At 34.5% G+C, this 20098-nt stretch overlaps 1 protein-coding gene across 10 annotated transcripts in view; it reads right to left on the bottom strand.

Annotated features, from left to right (window-relative positions):
- The window catches only part of LOC102954329 (sodium channel protein type 2 subunit alpha), an 84905-nt gene that overhangs the window by 15867 nt on the left and 48940 nt on the right, over positions 1-20098 (bottom strand). For all 10 annotated transcript variants that reach the window (XM_042997260.1, XM_042997266.1, XM_042997268.1 and 7 more), the window contains exons 16-19: positions 18582-19061; positions 8540-8660; positions 4190-4344; positions 2425-2598 (exon numbers count right to left, since the gene is read on the bottom strand). In XM_042997260.1, coding sequence (XP_042853194.1) covers positions 2425-2598; positions 4190-4344; positions 8540-8660; positions 18582-19061 — 930 coding nt within the window. The remainder of the gene's footprint in view (positions 1-2424; positions 2599-4189; positions 4345-8539; positions 8661-18581; positions 19062-20098) is intronic.

Raw genomic sequence — 20098 nt, 5'->3', positions numbered from 1 at the left:
TACCTTTCTTACGTCATCATCCAACTACAATACATTTGTCCTCACCCTGTGGCACTGTTCTTACCCTCTAGTGTTATGTGTTTCTTGAACAGGCCCTGCTTGGTATGCATCGGTATTTTAACGCTTTGGCGTCCCTCCCCTTATCTATACCTGCTGACGCTCTCATTCCTCAAACTCCAGCCTACACTGTGCTGCCCTCACAAAGCCTTTCCCCCTTCCTTAGTGAAGTGAACAGCACTTCTAATACCGACATCATCTTCTCATTGTATATGTATCTGTCCTCATTAGTCGACTTTAAGCCAGAAGCTAGATAAAGGACATTCATATTTGTAACTTTCATAACAAAACAGAAGATCAATAATATATTTGATATAAAGCAAGGTATTGATGAGTTTCACATATTGTCTTAAGAAGTTTTTTTTTTTTAATGTTTATTTATTTTTGAGAGAGAGAGAGAGGGGGCGGGCAGCAGAGGGGCAGAGAGAGAGGGAGGCATAGAATCCGAACCAAGCTCCAGGCTCTGAGTTGTCAGCACAGAGCCTGATGTGGGCTCGAACTCAGGAACCGTGACATCATGACCTGAGTTGAAGTCAGATGCTTAACTGACTGAGCCACCCAGATGCCCCAAGAAATCTCCTTAAATTTAAGAAGGTAAATATCAGGATATGCTCAGTAATATGAGCATCAGCTGCAGGACAACTGGATTTCTCCTAAGAATTTCTTTATATTCAGGTCATATTGATTTAATGCCTTTAATATTACACAGACACATTAAATGGCAGATATTTTTATTATAAATTTACCAATGTATCATAACCACATACAGAAAATAAAGAAAAGGAAAAGTATCATCCATAATCCCATTATGGAAATCAAAGGCTATAGTCTTGGTATATTTTTTCATTGTGTGCTGTCCAATCAAATGTGGTTTTAAGTATTTTTTTATTGTCTTCCTATATTGCCAGAAAACTTTTGATGTAATTCTGCATGAAGACTTTATATATTACATTTAATAGTGGATTTGCTTTAGGCAGATTAGGAAAAAATATATAACAAAGATATTTTCCACCTTAAATTCAAAGAACTCTGTCTCATAATTTTTTCTTCTGTTTGGTGATTAGAAAGTTTATATTGGATTAAAAGTTGATTTTTCTTTCATTTGAAACTATAAAAAATAACTTTCTTCATGAAAGGGTCCTTTTTTTGTTGTTTTTACTGGCATGATATGCAAGTTTTATATATCAAAATATTTCAAGTTAAAAATATGTCTTTAAATTCCAAGGAATTACAGGGGTGCCTGGGTGGCTCAGTCGGTTGAGTGACTGACTTTGGCTCAGGTCATGATCTCACAGTTTGTGAGTTCGAGCCCCACATTGGGCTCTGTGCTGACAGCTCGGAGCCTGGAGCCTGGTTCGGATTCTGTGTCTCCCTCTCTCTGCCCCTTTCCCACTCATGTTCTGTCTCTGTCTGTCTCTCAAAAATGAATAAACATTAAAAAAAATTTTAAATTCCAAGGATTTACAATCAACAGAATACTATCTTCAAAATGCACTATTTAGCACATTGTGCTTTCCTGCAAATTCCAGAGTCCTCCTCCTCCTTTGCTGGCTGTGAGCATCATCCTGTCACCTCCCCCATGTCCCTGTCCCCTGTCCCCACTGACTTGCCTAGTCTTTTCTAGAGAAAAGGCCTTTAAACTTCTTTTTACCCATTAGGCATAGACTACTGATTTAAAAGGCATTTAAGAAGTAAGTCTCTGGAACTAAAGGAAAATGATTTTTATTTCTTTTGTTCTTTTGTGAATAAAAAGTGAGATCTATACTCCCTCGGAAACCAGAGAGCAACTTCCTATTCAATTTTTTTAAAGACTTTTATAGTCTGGTACTCCACCTTTATTTTCAACACCAGGGCAGTTTAATAAAACTCTGAAATAATTGGCCCACAGCCAATCTATTTCAATCATCCCACAAATCAAGAAGTGTCTCCTGCTTTTTTGACTTTCAAGTTTCCTTGTAATTAGTAATCCATCTTGGGACAAACACCTCTCAATACGCTCTGATGATGACAAAAATACTAACGTCAAAGATAACTGTGAGGAATTTAAATACACTAATTCTGTCAAAGGTAAGAATGAGAAAAGCAAAACTTCTACATTAATATATTTTGTGTAACTTGGGATTTAAATATTAATTTGCAACTAAATCAGTAGGTAAAGTAAGGCAGCATTTGACTGTTTCACCTATGAAAGTATCTGAATTTAAATCAGCAAAAAAACATTTTGGGGTAGATTCTCATTGGGAAAATGGGAATCACCATTTATATATACATGAGGTTTTTACTGAGTGCCTACTATGTGCTGGGCACCATTGCTAGAACTATCATATCATGCCAATGGGATGAAACAAGAAAGTGCAGAATACTCACATCAACAATGAGGAAATCTAGCCAGCACCAGGCATTGGTGAAATACATTTGAAAACCATACGCAACCCACTTTAGAAGCATTTCCAGAATGAATATATAAGTGAAAACTTTGTCAGCATATTCTAACATGGTCTTAATGGTTTTTCGCTGCTCGATATATATATCTTCAAAGGCCTGTAAGTGAAAAAATTCCAATGAATTTCATTGTCATAAACTGTCTCTAATTGATGTCTTAATAGGAAAACCATGCTGCAAGCCTCTACTCAGGTGCTTAAGTCTGGAAGGCTTCTTCCCATTTCCCATAGTGGCATTTTGCTTTATAGTTACCTGCATGCAATGACTATTGGCTGCACATTTCCGTCAGCCAATGAATTAAAATAATTTTTAAATTAGGGTATCAGGGTATCTCAAAGAGCTTAAAAATTTTGCGACTGTCAGGTCCATCTCTCCACAGCAGGAGGGAGAAAATCAAGTGTGAGTAGATCTGCTTTGTTCAGTGCACTGTAATGTATTCTCTCAGTAATGCGAATGTAAGGCAAGGAGCCCTCCCTCCCCCACCCAACCTGCAGAAAGAGGGACAGAGGTTTATCACTTTCTCCACTCTTTTTCTCTTGCTCAATCTGGGCATGTGTGTGGTGTGTATTTGGGAAGCTCCCTCTTCCCATCCCTGTGTCATTTTGCAGAGCTCTTGGGAAAGGTTGGGGAACTCATTTTCAGGAGCCTTTGGGTGTTCTGGAATGAAAAGACCACTTATCTAACTCAATCCCCTTATAGGAAAAACTATCAGGATAACTCGGTGGTCTGGATTAAGGACAAAAGAATATTTTCTTTTTTGGAGAAAAGGGGATGTGGGCTTGCGACCAGGGCTCAAAACAAGGACCTAAAGTCTTTTGAGCTCAATTTACAGCTAAGCTGGAAGCACCCCAGAAGCCAGCCATTGTGTCAGCATGTTAGTGCACTTTGGGGAGATTTGACTGGGTATGATTGAGAACCAAGAGCTGAGACAGCGAAGACACTAGTTACTGGTGAGATTCAGAGTTCCCTCTTTGTTGGCATTAAAAACGCAGGGCTGGCTCTCTTCGCTCAAGTACATGGCAGGATGACGGACTCTTAGTCAAATCAGAGGCAGGGTTAGAGGCCTCCACTTACAACACTATAATCCCCCGAATGAAATCCACTCACCAAACACGGTAGTGACTAACTGAAAAAATAAAAGAAATGCAGCCACATTTGTATCACCAAACGGGAAAACAGGTCACACGATTTTCATATATTAATTAATATCTTGACCAAACTGACCCTTCCATTGAGTGAAATCAGATATAAATTAAGTTGTAATGCTTTCACTTTGCTACTAGTCAGCAATTAAGTTCGTCTACTATTTGTCATTCACTGTGATTGGCACTAGTGAATCAGCACAAACGAGACAAGTGAGTTCCCTGCAAAATGGAGTTTATGTTAAGCAGGTTGATACTCACCTGATAATCCCATATCATGCCTGCATAATCACTCTTTATAAGAACTACCTCTGATGACTAAAAGTCAGAAGTACCTTTCTTTAAATATTACAAGAAACCATACTTGGCCTGATTCAATCTGAGACTTATTCCACAACAATAAAAATTGCTATTTCCTGAGCCTCTCACACTGTGCTAGGGATATCGCACAATGTTTCTTACTTCACAAGCACTGGATTTTAAAAACCTGTAAGAGGTTTTTGAAGAGTTTCAAGTAAAGGAAAACGCACAGGTCATATGTCACCTACCAGTGCCCCACTGCTGAGTAGAATCATGAAGACAATGAAGGTTTCAAACCAGTTGTGCTCCACGATCTTATAGCAAGTTTTTCTCAAGTTCCACCAGAGTTTTCCTTTGCCTTCTTCTATGCTTATCTGACAACACTTGAACTTCCGTACACAGTCTACAATAAGTCAAAGTAAATGAAGAAAAGAGAATTACTCTTGGGTTATGTACCTTTGTGTTGGTGGGAACCTCTTCTAAATTATTACCTGATACATTGTACATAACTATTTTTTAAAGATGGCTTCCACTCATGCAAACAGAAGTCATCTGTATAGTTTTTAAATCATTCATTCAAAAATACTTTTTATGTTTATGTGATTATTATAATGGGTTATATTACATCATAAAAACATATAGAAAAACAGAAGGAAAAATAAAATCACCAAAAGTTGATATTTCCATCTTATCATCTTATGAGTGTGATTCCATTTATATATGGACATTTGAATTCTAAGTAGTTCATTTCATGGCATAATATATACATTTTGCTTTTTTTTACAAATAAATAGAACTGTGAAAATTTTCATAATACTTCTCTAAATAAGATTACCAGACTTAACCAGAATCCATAAAATTATTCCACTATTATTGAATATGTTGCTTTAATTCTGGCTATTATCAGCAACAATGCCGTAAACACCTTTGTGTAATTTGTGTATATAAACATACTGAGTTATAGTTTATCAAGGCTTGTCAACAAATATTTATTGAATATCTGCAGCATTCAAGGAATTGTACTGGACAAATTACAATACTAGAATGAGTAAACATAGCTTTTCTTTAACAAAAAGTGTGCATTTTAAGTACAGGAGTTTTGCTCACAAATTCTATAGTTACAGAAAATAAATAATATCACAAATTAAATAAAGTGTTGTGAGAACTGATCGGTCAGATTACTTTTTGATATTGAGCTTTGTAGACAAAATGAATTTCGGGTTAGACTTTGAGGGATAGGTAAGAATCAGGTTTGGTACAGGAGCTGTAAAAGAATGGAGAAACAATGGCATCAATAAAACTTAATAATAGACCTAGAAGTTGCATAAAGGAGACAGTTAGGAGTCAATCTAAAAAAGGAACCTGAATGAGTCAGTTGGAGAATTTAGATTTTATATGCTGTCTATGAGTAAAACATTGAAGGATTTATTTGGGAGTTATGAAGATGGACATGGTAAGAACATGGGTATAGAATGATCTCTACCTATACAAGGGACTGAATGGATAGAAGAAAGAAGTTGAAATTCAATCAACTGAACACTAAGAAAGTAAAAACAAGGTAAGCGTGGTGATGGTGGTCAGGAATCAGGAAATAAGGCGGAGTGATGGGATCTGACAGCACACACACAGCAGGATGCTGGGGCGTGGGAGACAGATGAGTCATGACATAGGGTTTTAACCAGGAAGAGGGCTCTGGATCAATGAATAGAAAAATGGAAACCTCATCTTGAAAAGAGCAGATATTTTACTGTATAGATATTTATCAGATGCTACTTTATAATGCCAGCCAGCCAGATCATAGCCTTTGTTTCATGAAAATTTAATGATGCACATTGTTATTAGCCTCTCAACTAAGAAATAAATAGCATTATATTTGTTGTTTCTTTGAGGGCAAGATCTTTTTCATATTTCTGTTTCTCAAAAGATCAAGAAGATTTACATGACCTGAAAATATTCATTGTAATAAAGTAAATGGAACTAAATTTAGGTGTTGTTTTTTTTTTTTCTCTAAAGAGAATATGAGATGAAAAAAACCAGTTTAACAGAAAAAGACTGATTTTAGTGGGAATGATAAATGCCGAATTTGAGACATTGGCTTATTTCTGAGAAAAAAGGAAGAAAATGGGATAAGGAAGGAGAATAAAATGGGTCTAGTCTGTATCTGTTTTATTCTTAAATAAAAAGTCTTAAGCAAATATGATAACAGTATTCAAATTGTTAAAGTTGGTTGGTGGGCATCTATATATTATTTATCATTTTCTACAATGTGAAGTTACTCTATATTCTATATAGAACATATTTCATAATATTTCATATTTAAATGTTTTTAAGCTTCATAAATGACAAATGTTGAGAGTATCATAGTTATTATTCCATAATTACATATTATTTCCTTATTATTGCAGTATATATGCATATACTGTAACTCAAAAAATAAGCTAATTGTCTGGTAAAGAGGAAAAACTAATGCCACAGAAATTATGTTTGTGAAATACCACTTGAATTATTGTGAATTTTCACAATAATTGAATGTTTTGTGAAGTCATATATTTTTTTCATAATGAAGTAACACTGGAACGTATGCAGACTTTTTGGAGAAAAATAGCAAAAAGTGACTTCCCTCATAACGTATGCTGAACAAATAGCCCTCCCTCTGAAGTTATTTAAAAATTGACAATTAATATTTAAGTATTCATTTTTACCAATGCATATAAGTCCCAAATCAATAGGTATATGCAACATAATCTTCTGTAATACACCTTGAAAGAATCCAACATCGATTGTGATTTCTAATGTCTGTGTAATTACATATACTAAAAATTAGCTTAAAGTTTAAATTAAAATAGCTTTAATGTTATTTTTTTTAATGTTTACTTATTGTGAGAGAGAGAATGCGCATATGCATGCATGGGGGTGTGGGAGCTGGGTGGAGGTGAGAGAGCCAAAGAGAGAGGAGAGAGCAGCCCAAGCAGGTCCCACCCTGTCAGTGCAGAGCCTGATGCAGGGCTCTATCTCATGAACTGTGAGATCATGACCATGAGCCAAAATCAAGAGTCAGAAGCTTAACCAACTGAACCAGGCAGGCGTTCTAGTTTTAGTGTTCTTAATGTAAACACGCATAACCCAAATGAAACACATTTGGAATTAGTTGTAACAAAATTGCATTACTAGTAACAATTTGAGGCAGTCACTATTTTTAAAACAAATTTTTACTTAAGCAATTACAATATAGGATTGATTTGAGGCTAAGACATGGCATGCATTATTAAATAGCTGTTAACTAAAAAGTGAGTTAAACATGAAGTGATTTCCAGGGTTTTGGAGAAACGTTTCTGTACCTACAATAGAAATTTATATAAGAAAGGTGAAGAATTTCATATCTTGTGTTATTGTACTAATTTTTCTGCCTCTTTGTATCATCAGTTGTGCATTCCCTCACACTCTGGACTGGCCAGGTAACTTTGCTTTTGTGAACGGGACAGGAGCAAACCTGACATAAGAGGAGGCTTGACCAGTCCTTGACAGGTTTCCTCTCTTGCTCTTGTGCCTTCCCACTAGAACATATCTGGCCACTATGTGGAGAATGAGATGAGTGCAGCGGAGCTGAGGCAGCCCAACAGTCCGTCTAAGACCTCAGGTTTGGAAGAGAGCCTATCCAAGATCAGCAAAATCATCTAGCTGGCCTTGGACTTGTGAGCAAAAGTATGTTTTTTGGTTAAATGCTAAGAAGTTTTGGGCTGTCTGATATATAGCATTACTGTTTAGAAAATAACTGATTCATACTTCAAATAACATAATTTTAGCTTTTTTCAGAAAATCCTCTTGGTATGCCCCAGTGGCATGGTGCCTCATATTATATAACTCAATATATTTTTTTTTTATTTTTTTTTAACGTTTATTTATTTTTGAGACAGAGAGAGACAGAGCATGAACGGGGGAGGGTCAGAGAGAGGGAGACACAGAATCCGAAACAGGCTCCAGGCTCTGAGCTGGCAGCACAGAGCCCGACGCGGGGCTCGAACTCACGGACCGCGAGATCATGACCTGAGCCGAAGTCGGCCGCTTAACCGACTGAGCCACCCAGGCGCCCCATATAACTCAATATATTTTGGCACTTCATTATCTGTTATCTACTAACATTCAGAACTAATAAGAAATTGACCTTGACAGATGCAAGTAACCATTAATCATGCACAGTTTTAAATATATACTTATCAATTAGTACCCATTGTAAACTGATAAAACAGTACACAATAAATTACTTCTTTGACTTAAAATTTGTCTCCTTTAATTTTTTTTTAAAGCTAAAGAGAGATATGCTTGATTTGGCTTTCTCTCTGATTAGATATTCTAGAAGGCTACCAAAACACCCATAGACTTAGGAGCATTTCTTAGTTGAACAGGATGCACAAATATAAGCGTGTCTGATTACATAAACTAAATCTTACCTTTCAAAAACGTATCTTTGTTTTGATATAGAAAAAGAAAAAAATCAAACAAGTAAATGAACAGCTACTAGATAGATATAAATGATTGGAGGGTGGAGAGAGAGACTGGTAAGAGAGGTCCAATGAGCTCATATGCATGGTTCCACTTACCTTCTGTGAAACAGGCTTCAGGTTCAAGGGATTCTTCGGGTTCTACCTCAGGTTGCTCACCCTCAGCGGGAGCTCCTATATCAACTGTGCTGCCTTCAGATGAACTAGTTGCATTTAGCTTCTGAAAATCAATTCCACAGAAAAGCTTTTAAAATAGTTTCTTTAATCTATAATATAAAAATTCAAAAGGCGTGCCCTCAAGTCTTCTGTATGCATTTCCTTGATCTGTAATTTAAGAATATCTTAAACATAATGCCAGTCCGCTTTAGTAGAGGTGGGGGTCACAAGATTAGAGGTAGCACCACAGCAGATTTTTTTTCTTTAAAAATATGGTGCTAACAACTTAAATAATTTTTGATTAAGCACACATGTAGAGATACTGAAACAAAATCCTGGAGAGAGCTTATGTAAGCCACCAGAGTCACATGGTCATCTGTGATCTTGCTTTTGTAAATTAGCTTGCAAATGGTATAGTTTGTTTTATTCTAAAATTGTGACCCAACCAACGAAAGCTGCACAAGTGTATTTTCATGTCAAATACAGAAAAGATTTGATCAAATGCACATAAACAGCAACAATCTAAATTTATCCACTTTTCATTGACATGAAAACATATACCACTAGTTGTTATTAAATATATTCTATAGTTTTTTTACTCAGAAAAGAGCAGCACATTGTTAGCTTTATAGCAAGAGCTGGTATTTTGCATTCTCTTTGGCCAATGCACTCCTGAGTTTCATTGTGCATTTGGAAACTACTTGTTACTCTGGCACTCTCACCTGTCCTGTTAATACAGGGAGAAATGAATCTCTGGTAGTCATTTTGGTTTCCTTTAGGCTACATCAAATACCACCAAAAGAAAAATATAATAGGAAGAAGTTGTTTTAAATCTTGAAATCCACCAAACTTTAGTCAGGTTAGGGTGTTCAAAGGATCAGCATAAAGGAAGGTATCCCAGTCTTTAATCTGGTCTTAAAATGCTGCAGGCATGACACAGGGCCAGGTATGAGTGCCACATGGAATCAGAGTAGTTTGGGCCATAGCATTCTCGGACCTGTTACAATGTTATTACCATTAGTGCATAACATTAGGAAATGGTTGAGCTGGTAAGAGCTACTTTATAAAGGGGATGAGGTAAGCACATGATAAAATGCACATTGAAGTATGTTAAATTACTATAAAATGGGTATTGTAGTCAGTACTAGAAATACTCTACTCATATTTGAGCTAAGGATTATATGGATTTGCCCCAGGAAGATGGTTCCTTTAGTTTATGAAAATAATTTTCTTTATACAAAATATTTTCTTGGCATGGCGATGCTCATGAATTACAACTACTTATGTGTGATATATATGAGATTGAAAATGCTTTTGTCTTGTGTAATTTAACAATATCAATGATAGAAGCATAAATATTAGATGTGAGTCTATCTTCTTAGAACTGTTTCAGGATTGTTTTTTAATTTGACCAAGACATTAAATCAAGCATTATATATTATAAAATGCTTGAAATTTGTTGAATTCTTTTTCTGCTCACCAAATGTGTCACAATACTAAACAGATAATCATGATATCTTTGTCGTTACAATCGGAATATATTTTGGTTTAAGATGACACGGCAAAGTGGGAATATTTATTGCACATATTTTAATTCTTTACACTGCGTATAATTTCCTATCCTTTGTCTTTGGGCTTTGATAAGTATAGTTCTGTTTATATACAATTGACTAAGAAATGACCAAATTATTGTCTCATTCCAATCCATCTGATTCACATAAAATTGCTACATATTAGGGACCTAAAGATACTGATCTTATCATTTGTAAGATGTTGAAACATGACATAGATAATCAGAAAAACTGAAGCTTAGTCAGAACTGATCTAACTACAGACAGCCCACAATAAGAAATGGAATACATTCCTTTCAGGAAAAAGGATAACACTGTAAATACAGATTGGGGAAAGACCTAGGGATGAGCCCAAGGGAAAAATGAAGATCCATATTCAGGCTACTCCACACATTAGTGAGTGACTGTACCACAGTCTACATCAGTGCTGGGTATGTCGCAGGTACTCAATAAGTATTGTTTAAAAAATGAATGAATGAATAGACTTCTCCATAACAAAATGAAGATTAGGTCTGGACAGTGATTGGAAGAAGTCATCAGATAAATTCCAGTGGATCTTGGTTTGAAATGTTTCAGAGGATCCCTGTAACATAAACTATCACTTCTTTCATTTAGTGCAGTTCCTTAGTACTGATATAGAAGTAACGTCTTTTTACTGAGCTAAATATTTGTGTATTTAAAGGTCAGGTTACTACTTTTTCATAAGTGCAACATGAAAGTGTTTTGTCTCTAGAAGATGTATATAACCAGACTTAATCGTCTGAAGCAAAGATACTACTTTTGCCATTTTTGCGTCCCTAGTACCTATCACCAATGTTTGTGTTTAATAGATGTTTGTTGCATAAATGAATAAATAAACAGTGCATGGACTCTTTTATTCTCCCAACCAAGTACTAACCAGGCCTGACCCTGCTTAGCTTCCGAGATCAGACGAGATCGGGCGCGTTCAGGGTGGTTTGGCCGTAGACAGGACTCTTTTATTCTGTCAGTAACTACTTCTGACATCTCCTAGTAAATACTTTCACATCAAGGGAATAAAAATAATATTCACACTTATGTGCAGAATAACACAAATCCTTTAAGATTCTGAATTGTGTAAATAATGGCCAGCAACTTTTAGAATTAGGAGTGCTGTCTCAACATCAGGCTTTCAATTATTCAGGCCTAAATGTGTATATGAAGAAAACTATAGTTTAACTCTGGAATTAGCAAACTAATATTGAATCATTCTGACAATGTTTTCCTTCTTTTGACTCAACGATGTAAGTGGATCTGCAGTCCCACTGGTGAATGGAACCTTTTTAAGGAGAGGCAATCTCATCCTTCTCCATCTTCCCTCTGATGTGGACCAGCATGGGGTCCACCTGTCACATGCATTACTTCACCTGGCTTACAAATAAAGAATCTAAACTGTACATTAATCCTCAACTTCAACCAATCCAGAGTCTATTTAGAGAAAGAAATGTGGCTTTAATTATCTTGTCAAAAGTTATAGTGAGTCAGTAGCTGGACTCCAGATCTTCTGTACCCCATTTTACCAGAATTTGCTAGAGAATATTTTGATGATTCATAAGGAAAACCAACCTTTATCAATGTAAAATATTTAGTAGACGTGATACATACTTAAATGTTGTAGGTTCAAGAGAGTGCTTGTGATATTACTGATTCCTAAGTTTCATGACTATGAAATTAGTATTAGTTCAATTTATATTTACATTCTTATAAGTATTAGTGTAGAGTAGAACTAAATACTCATTGGAATATTAAATGAACAAAAAGTTTTCTTTCAACAATAGTACTGAGATGTAGGCAAGAAACTGTGATTTATAAAGTCTTTCTTGATAACATCAATTCAATGACTTTCTTAAAATTACGTAAGAGGCAAATATCATAATATAAAGTATGTTGACTAACAGTTAAAATGTGTAAAGAGTCCATAAAAATGAAAGGAACCAAACTAAGACTATAAAACTCTTCAGCTTCAGATATGGTCATAATTATAATAAATCCTAACTATGGTACAAATTCATCAAATAGAACAGTCAAATATACATCATTATATGGAATGATTAGAACTCATGTACTTTAAGAATTTTCAAATAAAAGTTGCTTTTAAATGCTCCAAACTAGGCATCATCTACTGCAAAATGCCATATGAGTAAGAGACCAAAATATGAATTGGCTAGAAATAGAAACAGTTCTATACTTTCAAGTTCTATACTTGACAAGTTTTATATTAAAACTTGTAAAATTTGGTTGTTTAGGTTCCCTTTTTATTTTTTGTTCTTATTTTTCAGGAAATAAATGAACTGAATATATTATTAGGATACCCTGCCTAGTTAAATTTAAATAAAATATGATGTACTCTAATATCAGGATCAAAGAGATCAAACAGGAATAGCCAATTGTTACTTGCTATGAGTAGCATAGGCAATAATTTACTTTCAGGTGGAAATAATTACTTGAACATTTATTTTAATGAAAACCTCATATTATAGGGCTCTTCCCATTGAAAATCTTCTGTATTTTTGTAGGAGTTAAGCTGGACAGAATCATATTTTGCTAAATTATCTAATAAATATCAAAGTACATAATATTGCATTTTGTATTTTTAAAAATTATATCTCTTTTACTTTCCATATCATTGATAAATTACTATTAAACATTGGTGTGCCAAACTACTAGTCTTTCTTTCAGAAAGTAAAATTACTTTTAAAAATAATTAATCACGGGGCACCTGGGTGGCTCAGTTGGTTAACAACTGACTCCTGATTTCTGCTCAAGTCATGATCTCATGGTTCATGAGACTGAGCCCCATGTCTGGTTCTGTGCTGACAGGGTGGAACTTGCTTGGGATTCTCTCCTTCTTTTTCTCTCCTTCTTTTTCTCTGTCCCTCCTCTGCTCTCTCTCTCTCTCTTTCAAAATAAATAAATAAAAAACTTAAAAAAAATCACAACAGAAAAAGGGAGAGAAAACTTGCTATTTTTTCATAGGCACACTTGTTTCTCATTATAAAATTGAGATACATTTTTAAGAAAATATAATTAGTAAGATTGTATATAATTTAGAAAAAGATGTATATTCTACTCTGATTCAATGAAAGGAATTGGGATTTTAGAGAAAGAAATAGCCTCAAACATAGCTTAAATCAAACATTTCATATTTAAAGATTTTGGCCCCCCAAAACGGCAATCCTTTGTTCCACATGGATCTTAATGAGAATTTATATTTAAGGAGCTCTGGGTTATTTTCCGTGACAAACCTTAACACTACTATGACACTTTCATGAAAGTTATAATCTTTCTTGCTTTGGGATAAGCTTAAGGCCAAAGTGGCACCTTAATACCAAAAAGGGACTGTTGTTGTCTTAATGAGGAAGATGGCAAAATCAAGAGTATCATTAGCATTATACTACATTACCCAGAAATTATTTTTGTCTTTATAACAGATACATTACACAATTTTCTAAACCATAAATTGGATTTTAAATATCCTTCTTGGTGTGGCAAAAGTAACCCTTATATCATGCTGGCCTACCCCTCAACAGATATAGAGTGCCCCAAAGACACACACATGTTTGGCCCATTTTGTTTTTACATGAAGGACATTAAAAGCCTTTTTCTCCCTTAATTACTATCCTACTGGAAAACTTTCCCTTGAGGACTAAACATTCTCCAGGAGAAAATAATACATGGGTTCTTACTGTACCTATCCCCCCCAGACCTCTCTCACATCTTTTTCCCTCTTCCCACCCCTTGAACTGGAAACTAGGATACTTCTTTGGGGAGCAGACAATATTTCCTGAGAGAGGATAAGAGACATATTCAAGGAAATTGAAAATGATAATAATGTGAGAGCAAAGAATAAATGGAGTCAATTTAAACTGGTTTCTGCCTACTTTGTGTTCCACCATACGTACTCCAGTTAAATCTCCTAAATAAACCAATAGGTAATATATCTGATAATCACTTTCCTTGTACGCCTGTTTATATAAGAACTTGATGAATGGGATAGTCAGAAAATAAGGAAACTAACCTTCCCTTTTCCCAAGAAACTGGGAAAAACAAGCCATTATCATAAGGAGTCAAATCCCACATTTTCCTGAAGAATGAATACATTATAGGACAAAAAAAATCTCTCTAGTCTCTGTGTATATGTGCATCTGTGTTTCATTGTGAGCAACTACATCTCTTGGATCCCATGTCACATCATTCCTCCAATATTTAAAGCATTACCTTCCATGAGTCTAGAGTGCCAAAGACTGAATATTTTATTCCAATGTATAAAAGAATGCTACAAGAATGACATAATCATTGCTCCTTTCCAAAGAGCCAAATATGCTTATGGTAGGTTTGTTCTATAGTTAATGGCAGAATAAGAAACTGCACCTAAATGACAAAATATTTAATTAATATTTCTGGAAAAATAATTAAATTACACTAAGCAATTTGGTTAACATATTTGAGCACAAAACTATGATTTCAACATCAGGAAATGCAAAGGTCCACCTAATGGACCCCAAAGAGGGTTATACTCATTACCATGGTCACATGACAAGGAACGTCCTATCATTCCAAAACACTGAAAGAGCTCACAATGATTCTCTACCTATATAAGAGTTTGCAGTGCATGATATATTTAAATAATATTCTTCAGGAGAAAGTTTCCCAGCAGGTTTGGGTGAAATAGAGGGGGAAAAAAGAACCAAAAAGGACAGAGGAACAACAGAATGAAGAAGTTGGATTCCAGATCTATTTTCAGATGAACATATCACCTAAAAGATGATCATCTTATTTTTAAAAATTTTTTGGCGTACAAAAGGCATTTATTTCCTTTTCTTTCAGTCTTAGGAGTTTTAGGGGTAAATATCAACAGAATCTCCCAGGGAATCATATTCTAAATTTAAAACACTTTTGGTCAATTGCTAAATAAAGCAATGCCATTTTCTTTAAAATGAAGCAGATAAAAATTATACCCATGCTGCTAGTAGCCAAAATAGAAACATTCCAATTCATTTACATTATTGTCACATTAAAATACCTTTTAGGCAGTTTGCACGTGAATAAGGAATTGCTTTGATTTGCAGATTACCCTTCAGAAAAATTTAATATGACACTGAACAAAAATTACGAATAAAGTACACACACTGAGGCTATATTAAAAAAAAAAAACAGGGGAGAGAAAGCTTTTCTGCAAGTTTTTCAAAGAGCACCTACATTTCTCCTTTAAGCCCTTAGCACGTTCAAAACCGTAGCATTAAATGGAAACTAAATAATCCATTAAGGCATGCACTTTTACTTTTCACTGAATATAGTTTCTATTAAAATCTATGTAAGAAGATTAGCAACTAAATCATTTCTTTTAAAGTTAGGGTTGCCAGACTTGCCTGACCATGCTTTATATGACTCAGCATAAGAGCAGCTGTGCATATTTTTATTTTACTGCCAATGGATGGGCAAGGAATGTAGCTGAGTAACATGCAGGCCAGTCAAAATTCATTTAGAAACTGATTATAGTTATATATGTACAACTTGCTTGGGTAACCTGGGTAAAAGTGATGGCACGAGCCTCTGTCTGGTTAAAAAACACCAGAGCTGCACTCTTGATGGGCTCCAGCTTGGTTTTACCCCTGTGAGAAGTAAGAATGGTAAGCAGTGAAGGTCACTATATTACACTAGTAAATTTCACTTTGAAAAATAATCATTCAAGCATGGCTTCAACATTATTAAAACACTAAAAGACAAATCAATCATTCAAAATCACAAACCATGAAAGGAATTACATTAAATACAGCCAAATAACGTTGAGTTCAAGTATACATGGTTATAACATTGTATACGCCATAGAGAAAATACAAAAAGCTATCAAGGAATCACACAGCTTTGTCAAAGACATCAAAGAGGATTTAGTTCAAACTCCTAAACAACCTCCGAGTCTACTTGGTTCATCTGTCCTATAAAAAGGGATTCATCTAGGCATTCCAAAGATTTTTTAAAGTGCCCCATTTTCCCCTTAATTTAAAAAAATTATTTAGAAAAGAAATCAATAAACTTCATACCATTTCTTACTACTATACATGTGATATTTAACAGCACAACCCCATCTCACCAGTTAAGAAAATGACCAGACAAAAATAACTAGAATACAGAACACTAAACAGAGATTTCAGGTAGGAATATTTGGAATTCTTGGATAATTCTCTCAAATCTCGTTTAGTTTCTAGTGTACAGCTACTAGGTTAGATACCAAAGTTGAAAACCTGCACATTTCTCTTCCCAGACTACTTCTATCTAATGACTGAATCTTTCATTAGTTTGTATTTAGCAAGTTTGATATAAAGACAGAATTGAAAATTTCTCAAGTAATAAAACTTAACAACCAGGTAACAATCTCTATGGTGGGAAGGAATCAAGAGGACTCCACAGCTAAGGCAATACAATAATTCTATTTCCAACTGGCAGATCAGTCTCTTCCTCCAATTCCAAAGTACTGACTTCACATATATCATTTTGGAATACTTAATTCAAACAGAAAACAAATGGAAAAGCTTAACGGTAACTGGAAAGAGAGCTTCCATTTTCCTACTATACACCCCACCTGACTGGACATTCCTCCTATGTTGAACATAATGGTTTGAGGTGAGACATGAATATACGCTCTTTTGGAGAAGCCTGAGGCTTTAAAATTTCTGAAAATTAAGAAGACTCGCTGTCAAGATATTCAAACTTAGCCAAAAGTTTAAACTAACTGGTGGCTTTAACATTTGATTCTTCATAATTTCTTCTTAGTTTATATGACACCCTAAAATTAAACATACATAAAAAGAAAAATTGACTTCCCTTACTGTAAGGGAAATGTTTAGCGTTTGGTATGATGTCAAGATAACAAGAGGGGAATATACAGTAAAATTTAATGACCCAATTCTATTTTCTAAATGCTGACCTCAATTTCTGGTAATATACAATACCAGAAATTAGGCCCCACCCTTTCCTTCAGCATAATCCAACCAACTATGCTTACCCCAAATTTTATTAATATATATATGGTTATTGTTAAATTTAAAAATAATGACCTTATTAGTAAACATCTGAGTTCAACTAGTTATAGCAATTTGTTGCCTCAGGCTGCAAAGTTTTCCCTTGAATCTCATCACTTATTTTGTGAAACTAGGAGCTATGGCATTGTTACTTACATGTTAATTTTAGTACCTATATTTAAATTTTCTCTGGATTTCATGTTTAACATCTACTTCTACCTAATGACTGAATTAGCAATACTACCTGTCTTATAAGCAAGAAAGAATGAAAAATAGCATATTCTTCAGTGATTTTACGTGATCCACATGCAAATACTGATGGAAATAGCTAAGGTTTCCTTCATAGAAATATATTTTTGTTCATAATTTTATTAACTAATGTCTAATTTTTGTGACTGTTATGCTACTTAAAGTTTATCCTTCAGGGCCTCAAACTCCCTAGTTATCTATCTTTCTTAGAATGAAGACAGTACTTTCAAATGGCAAGAAAGGATGAATCTTTGTTTTTGGCTGTTATTTTTATGTTTACTCAAGCTTTAATCACTGGGAATTCTGTTTGCATTTTAGTATGGTTAAACAATTAAACACTAAGGGTTTAAATTCTTTCTTTTCTTTATTCTCAACCCTGTGCTTATTAACCTATAAACAAATTAAAAGCACACTCTGGTACTCATACTCTTGTAGGAAATCAAAGAATACTTTAAACTGCCAAGATGCTTAATGTAAATTGGTAAATTCAGAATTTTACATTCTCTAATGTATCATGGCATATTGTTTGTGTAGACACCATGCACTGGTTCAGTAAGGTTAAGCACACTTTCAGCATGATTCTTCATCACTACCTTCATTTCCTTAAAAAAACATTTACTTCAGAAACAAGAAACTATATGTAAATATCAAGTCAAGATCCCAATCAGATTTTTCATAAATAAAAATATCTGTGCAAACTAAGTAAGATCACATTTTAAGAAGTGTTTCATAAAAGCCAAGTGAGAATTAGAACTGCCCTCTCGCCAAGTATTTTTCTAGTATGTACCAAAAAACACCATTGTGGGAGAATTACAAGGAAGAAAGTGAATAAATGAAGGCACCTTCACAAATCTAAAATTATGTTTTTAAATTAGAAAATTCATATTAGTCTGCATATTCATATTATCAAGAATCCAAAATGGTGAATATTTGAGAAAATGAGTCAGCATACCATTTGTCTAGCTACATTTTAATCTGTCATCAACTTATCTATCACCAACTTTGCCAAAGAAAGGGTATCAATAGACATTTTCTATTTTCTTACAGAGATGAAACATAACCTTAAAGTAGTCTCATAGTTTAAAGCATACATTATGTCAAAACATCTTTTTATTTAAAAATTCCTACCTCTTTGCTTTCCTCCATATCTGACTCACTGCTGAATTCTTCAGTATTTAAATTTTCAAAGTCGGACTCTCCGACAGCAATTGGTACAGTCACAGTGAGGCTGGGATTGTTTATGAATGACATATAATCACTTTCATCCACAACATATTTTTCGACACTGCTGCCTATGCCACTGGTAGTTCCATTTCCATCTTTGAGATAATTGAGATCTTTGCCTATTTCTATAGTGGTATGGTTGGAAATACAGCTGTCTTTTTTGTTATTTAGATCTTCAAGAGGTTTAATTTCATCTAAAGCCTTTTGCTTTCTAACAAAGGCTTTCTGAATAAATTCACGTAGTTTTCTCTTAACATAATCAATTCCTTTCTGCATCCTCCCCACAGCAATCTGGAGATTGTTCATTTCATTATCATCATCAGTGGCGGCAAGGTTGTCAGAACTGAACGAACTCAAGAGCAAGGCCAGGAAGAGGTTCAGAACCTGAACACAACAGGAAAATAGGTGATCAAAACATTGTGTTGTTTCAGTTGCTCTTAACTATAAATTTTCCAAAATTACTCTTACATCTCATTTTTTTTTTTTTTACTAATAGGTATTCCTTTTAGTTTATGATAAACTGTTCTGGAAAAGGTGAATGGAATAAATACTTGGCCAATATCAGGTAATACTATTAACACTACTTCCTTTTCAGTCATTGCAAAATTGCTGAAACTACTATTATATGAAACTTCTAAATGAAGTTGAGTTCCAAAAGAGAAATCTTAGTTATCTAGATAACCATACAGTGAATAAGGAAAAAAAAAGTTTTATTTGGGATGCTAAGTATTTTCCCCATGTGACCTGGATTTTCCAGGACACTGATAATTTATTATAATTTTATTCCTAAAACCAAAGATGATTCCATAAACATGATTTTATTTTTATGTGTTTGTACCAATTTTTGCACGTAGATAACTTACCAAATTAGAAAAAAATATATAACTATTGCTAAATCAAAAGCCACAGTTTTGGTTCAGAAAATCTTGGTCACTAGATCTATAAAATGGCTGAAATACTATACAAAATAGTTATTATATGATAATAATGATGTTAACATCGACTTATGATGGTGGAATCAAGGTATTACCTTGAACAAGATTACTAATTAATCTGTAACTTGAGTCTCCAAAAATTTCTGGTATGAGAGAGTAAAAAGATTAGTGACTATAAACCTATTTACGTACTCAACAAGTATAATTTACTAAGGGATAGAGTATTCAGATGGGACAAGGCCAAGCTGTAAGTTTTTTCCAGGATTTGATTGATAATGTTTATGAGTCTTTGATTACTCAAGCATATAGAGTAAAAAAAAGATATAGTAGTAAAGGGAGCCAAAGACAAAATGTAAATAATAAAGAAGAGTCCTAGAAAAGATTTCAAGGAAAACTACAATGAAAGGGAGGCAGCATCCTTGGTCCATTCCTACCTTTCCAATAAGCTAATAAGGGCTACAGCTCCTTTGATATCCAGTTACACGT

This window comes from Panthera tigris, chromosome C1 (assembly GCF_018350195.1).
Source record: "Panthera tigris isolate Pti1 chromosome C1, P.tigris_Pti1_mat1.1, whole genome shotgun sequence".
NCBI lineage: Eukaryota > Metazoa > Chordata > Mammalia > Carnivora > Felidae > Panthera > Panthera tigris.
Note: the sequence above shows the minus strand (reverse complement) of the source record. Positions and strands in the feature narration are given on the sequence as shown.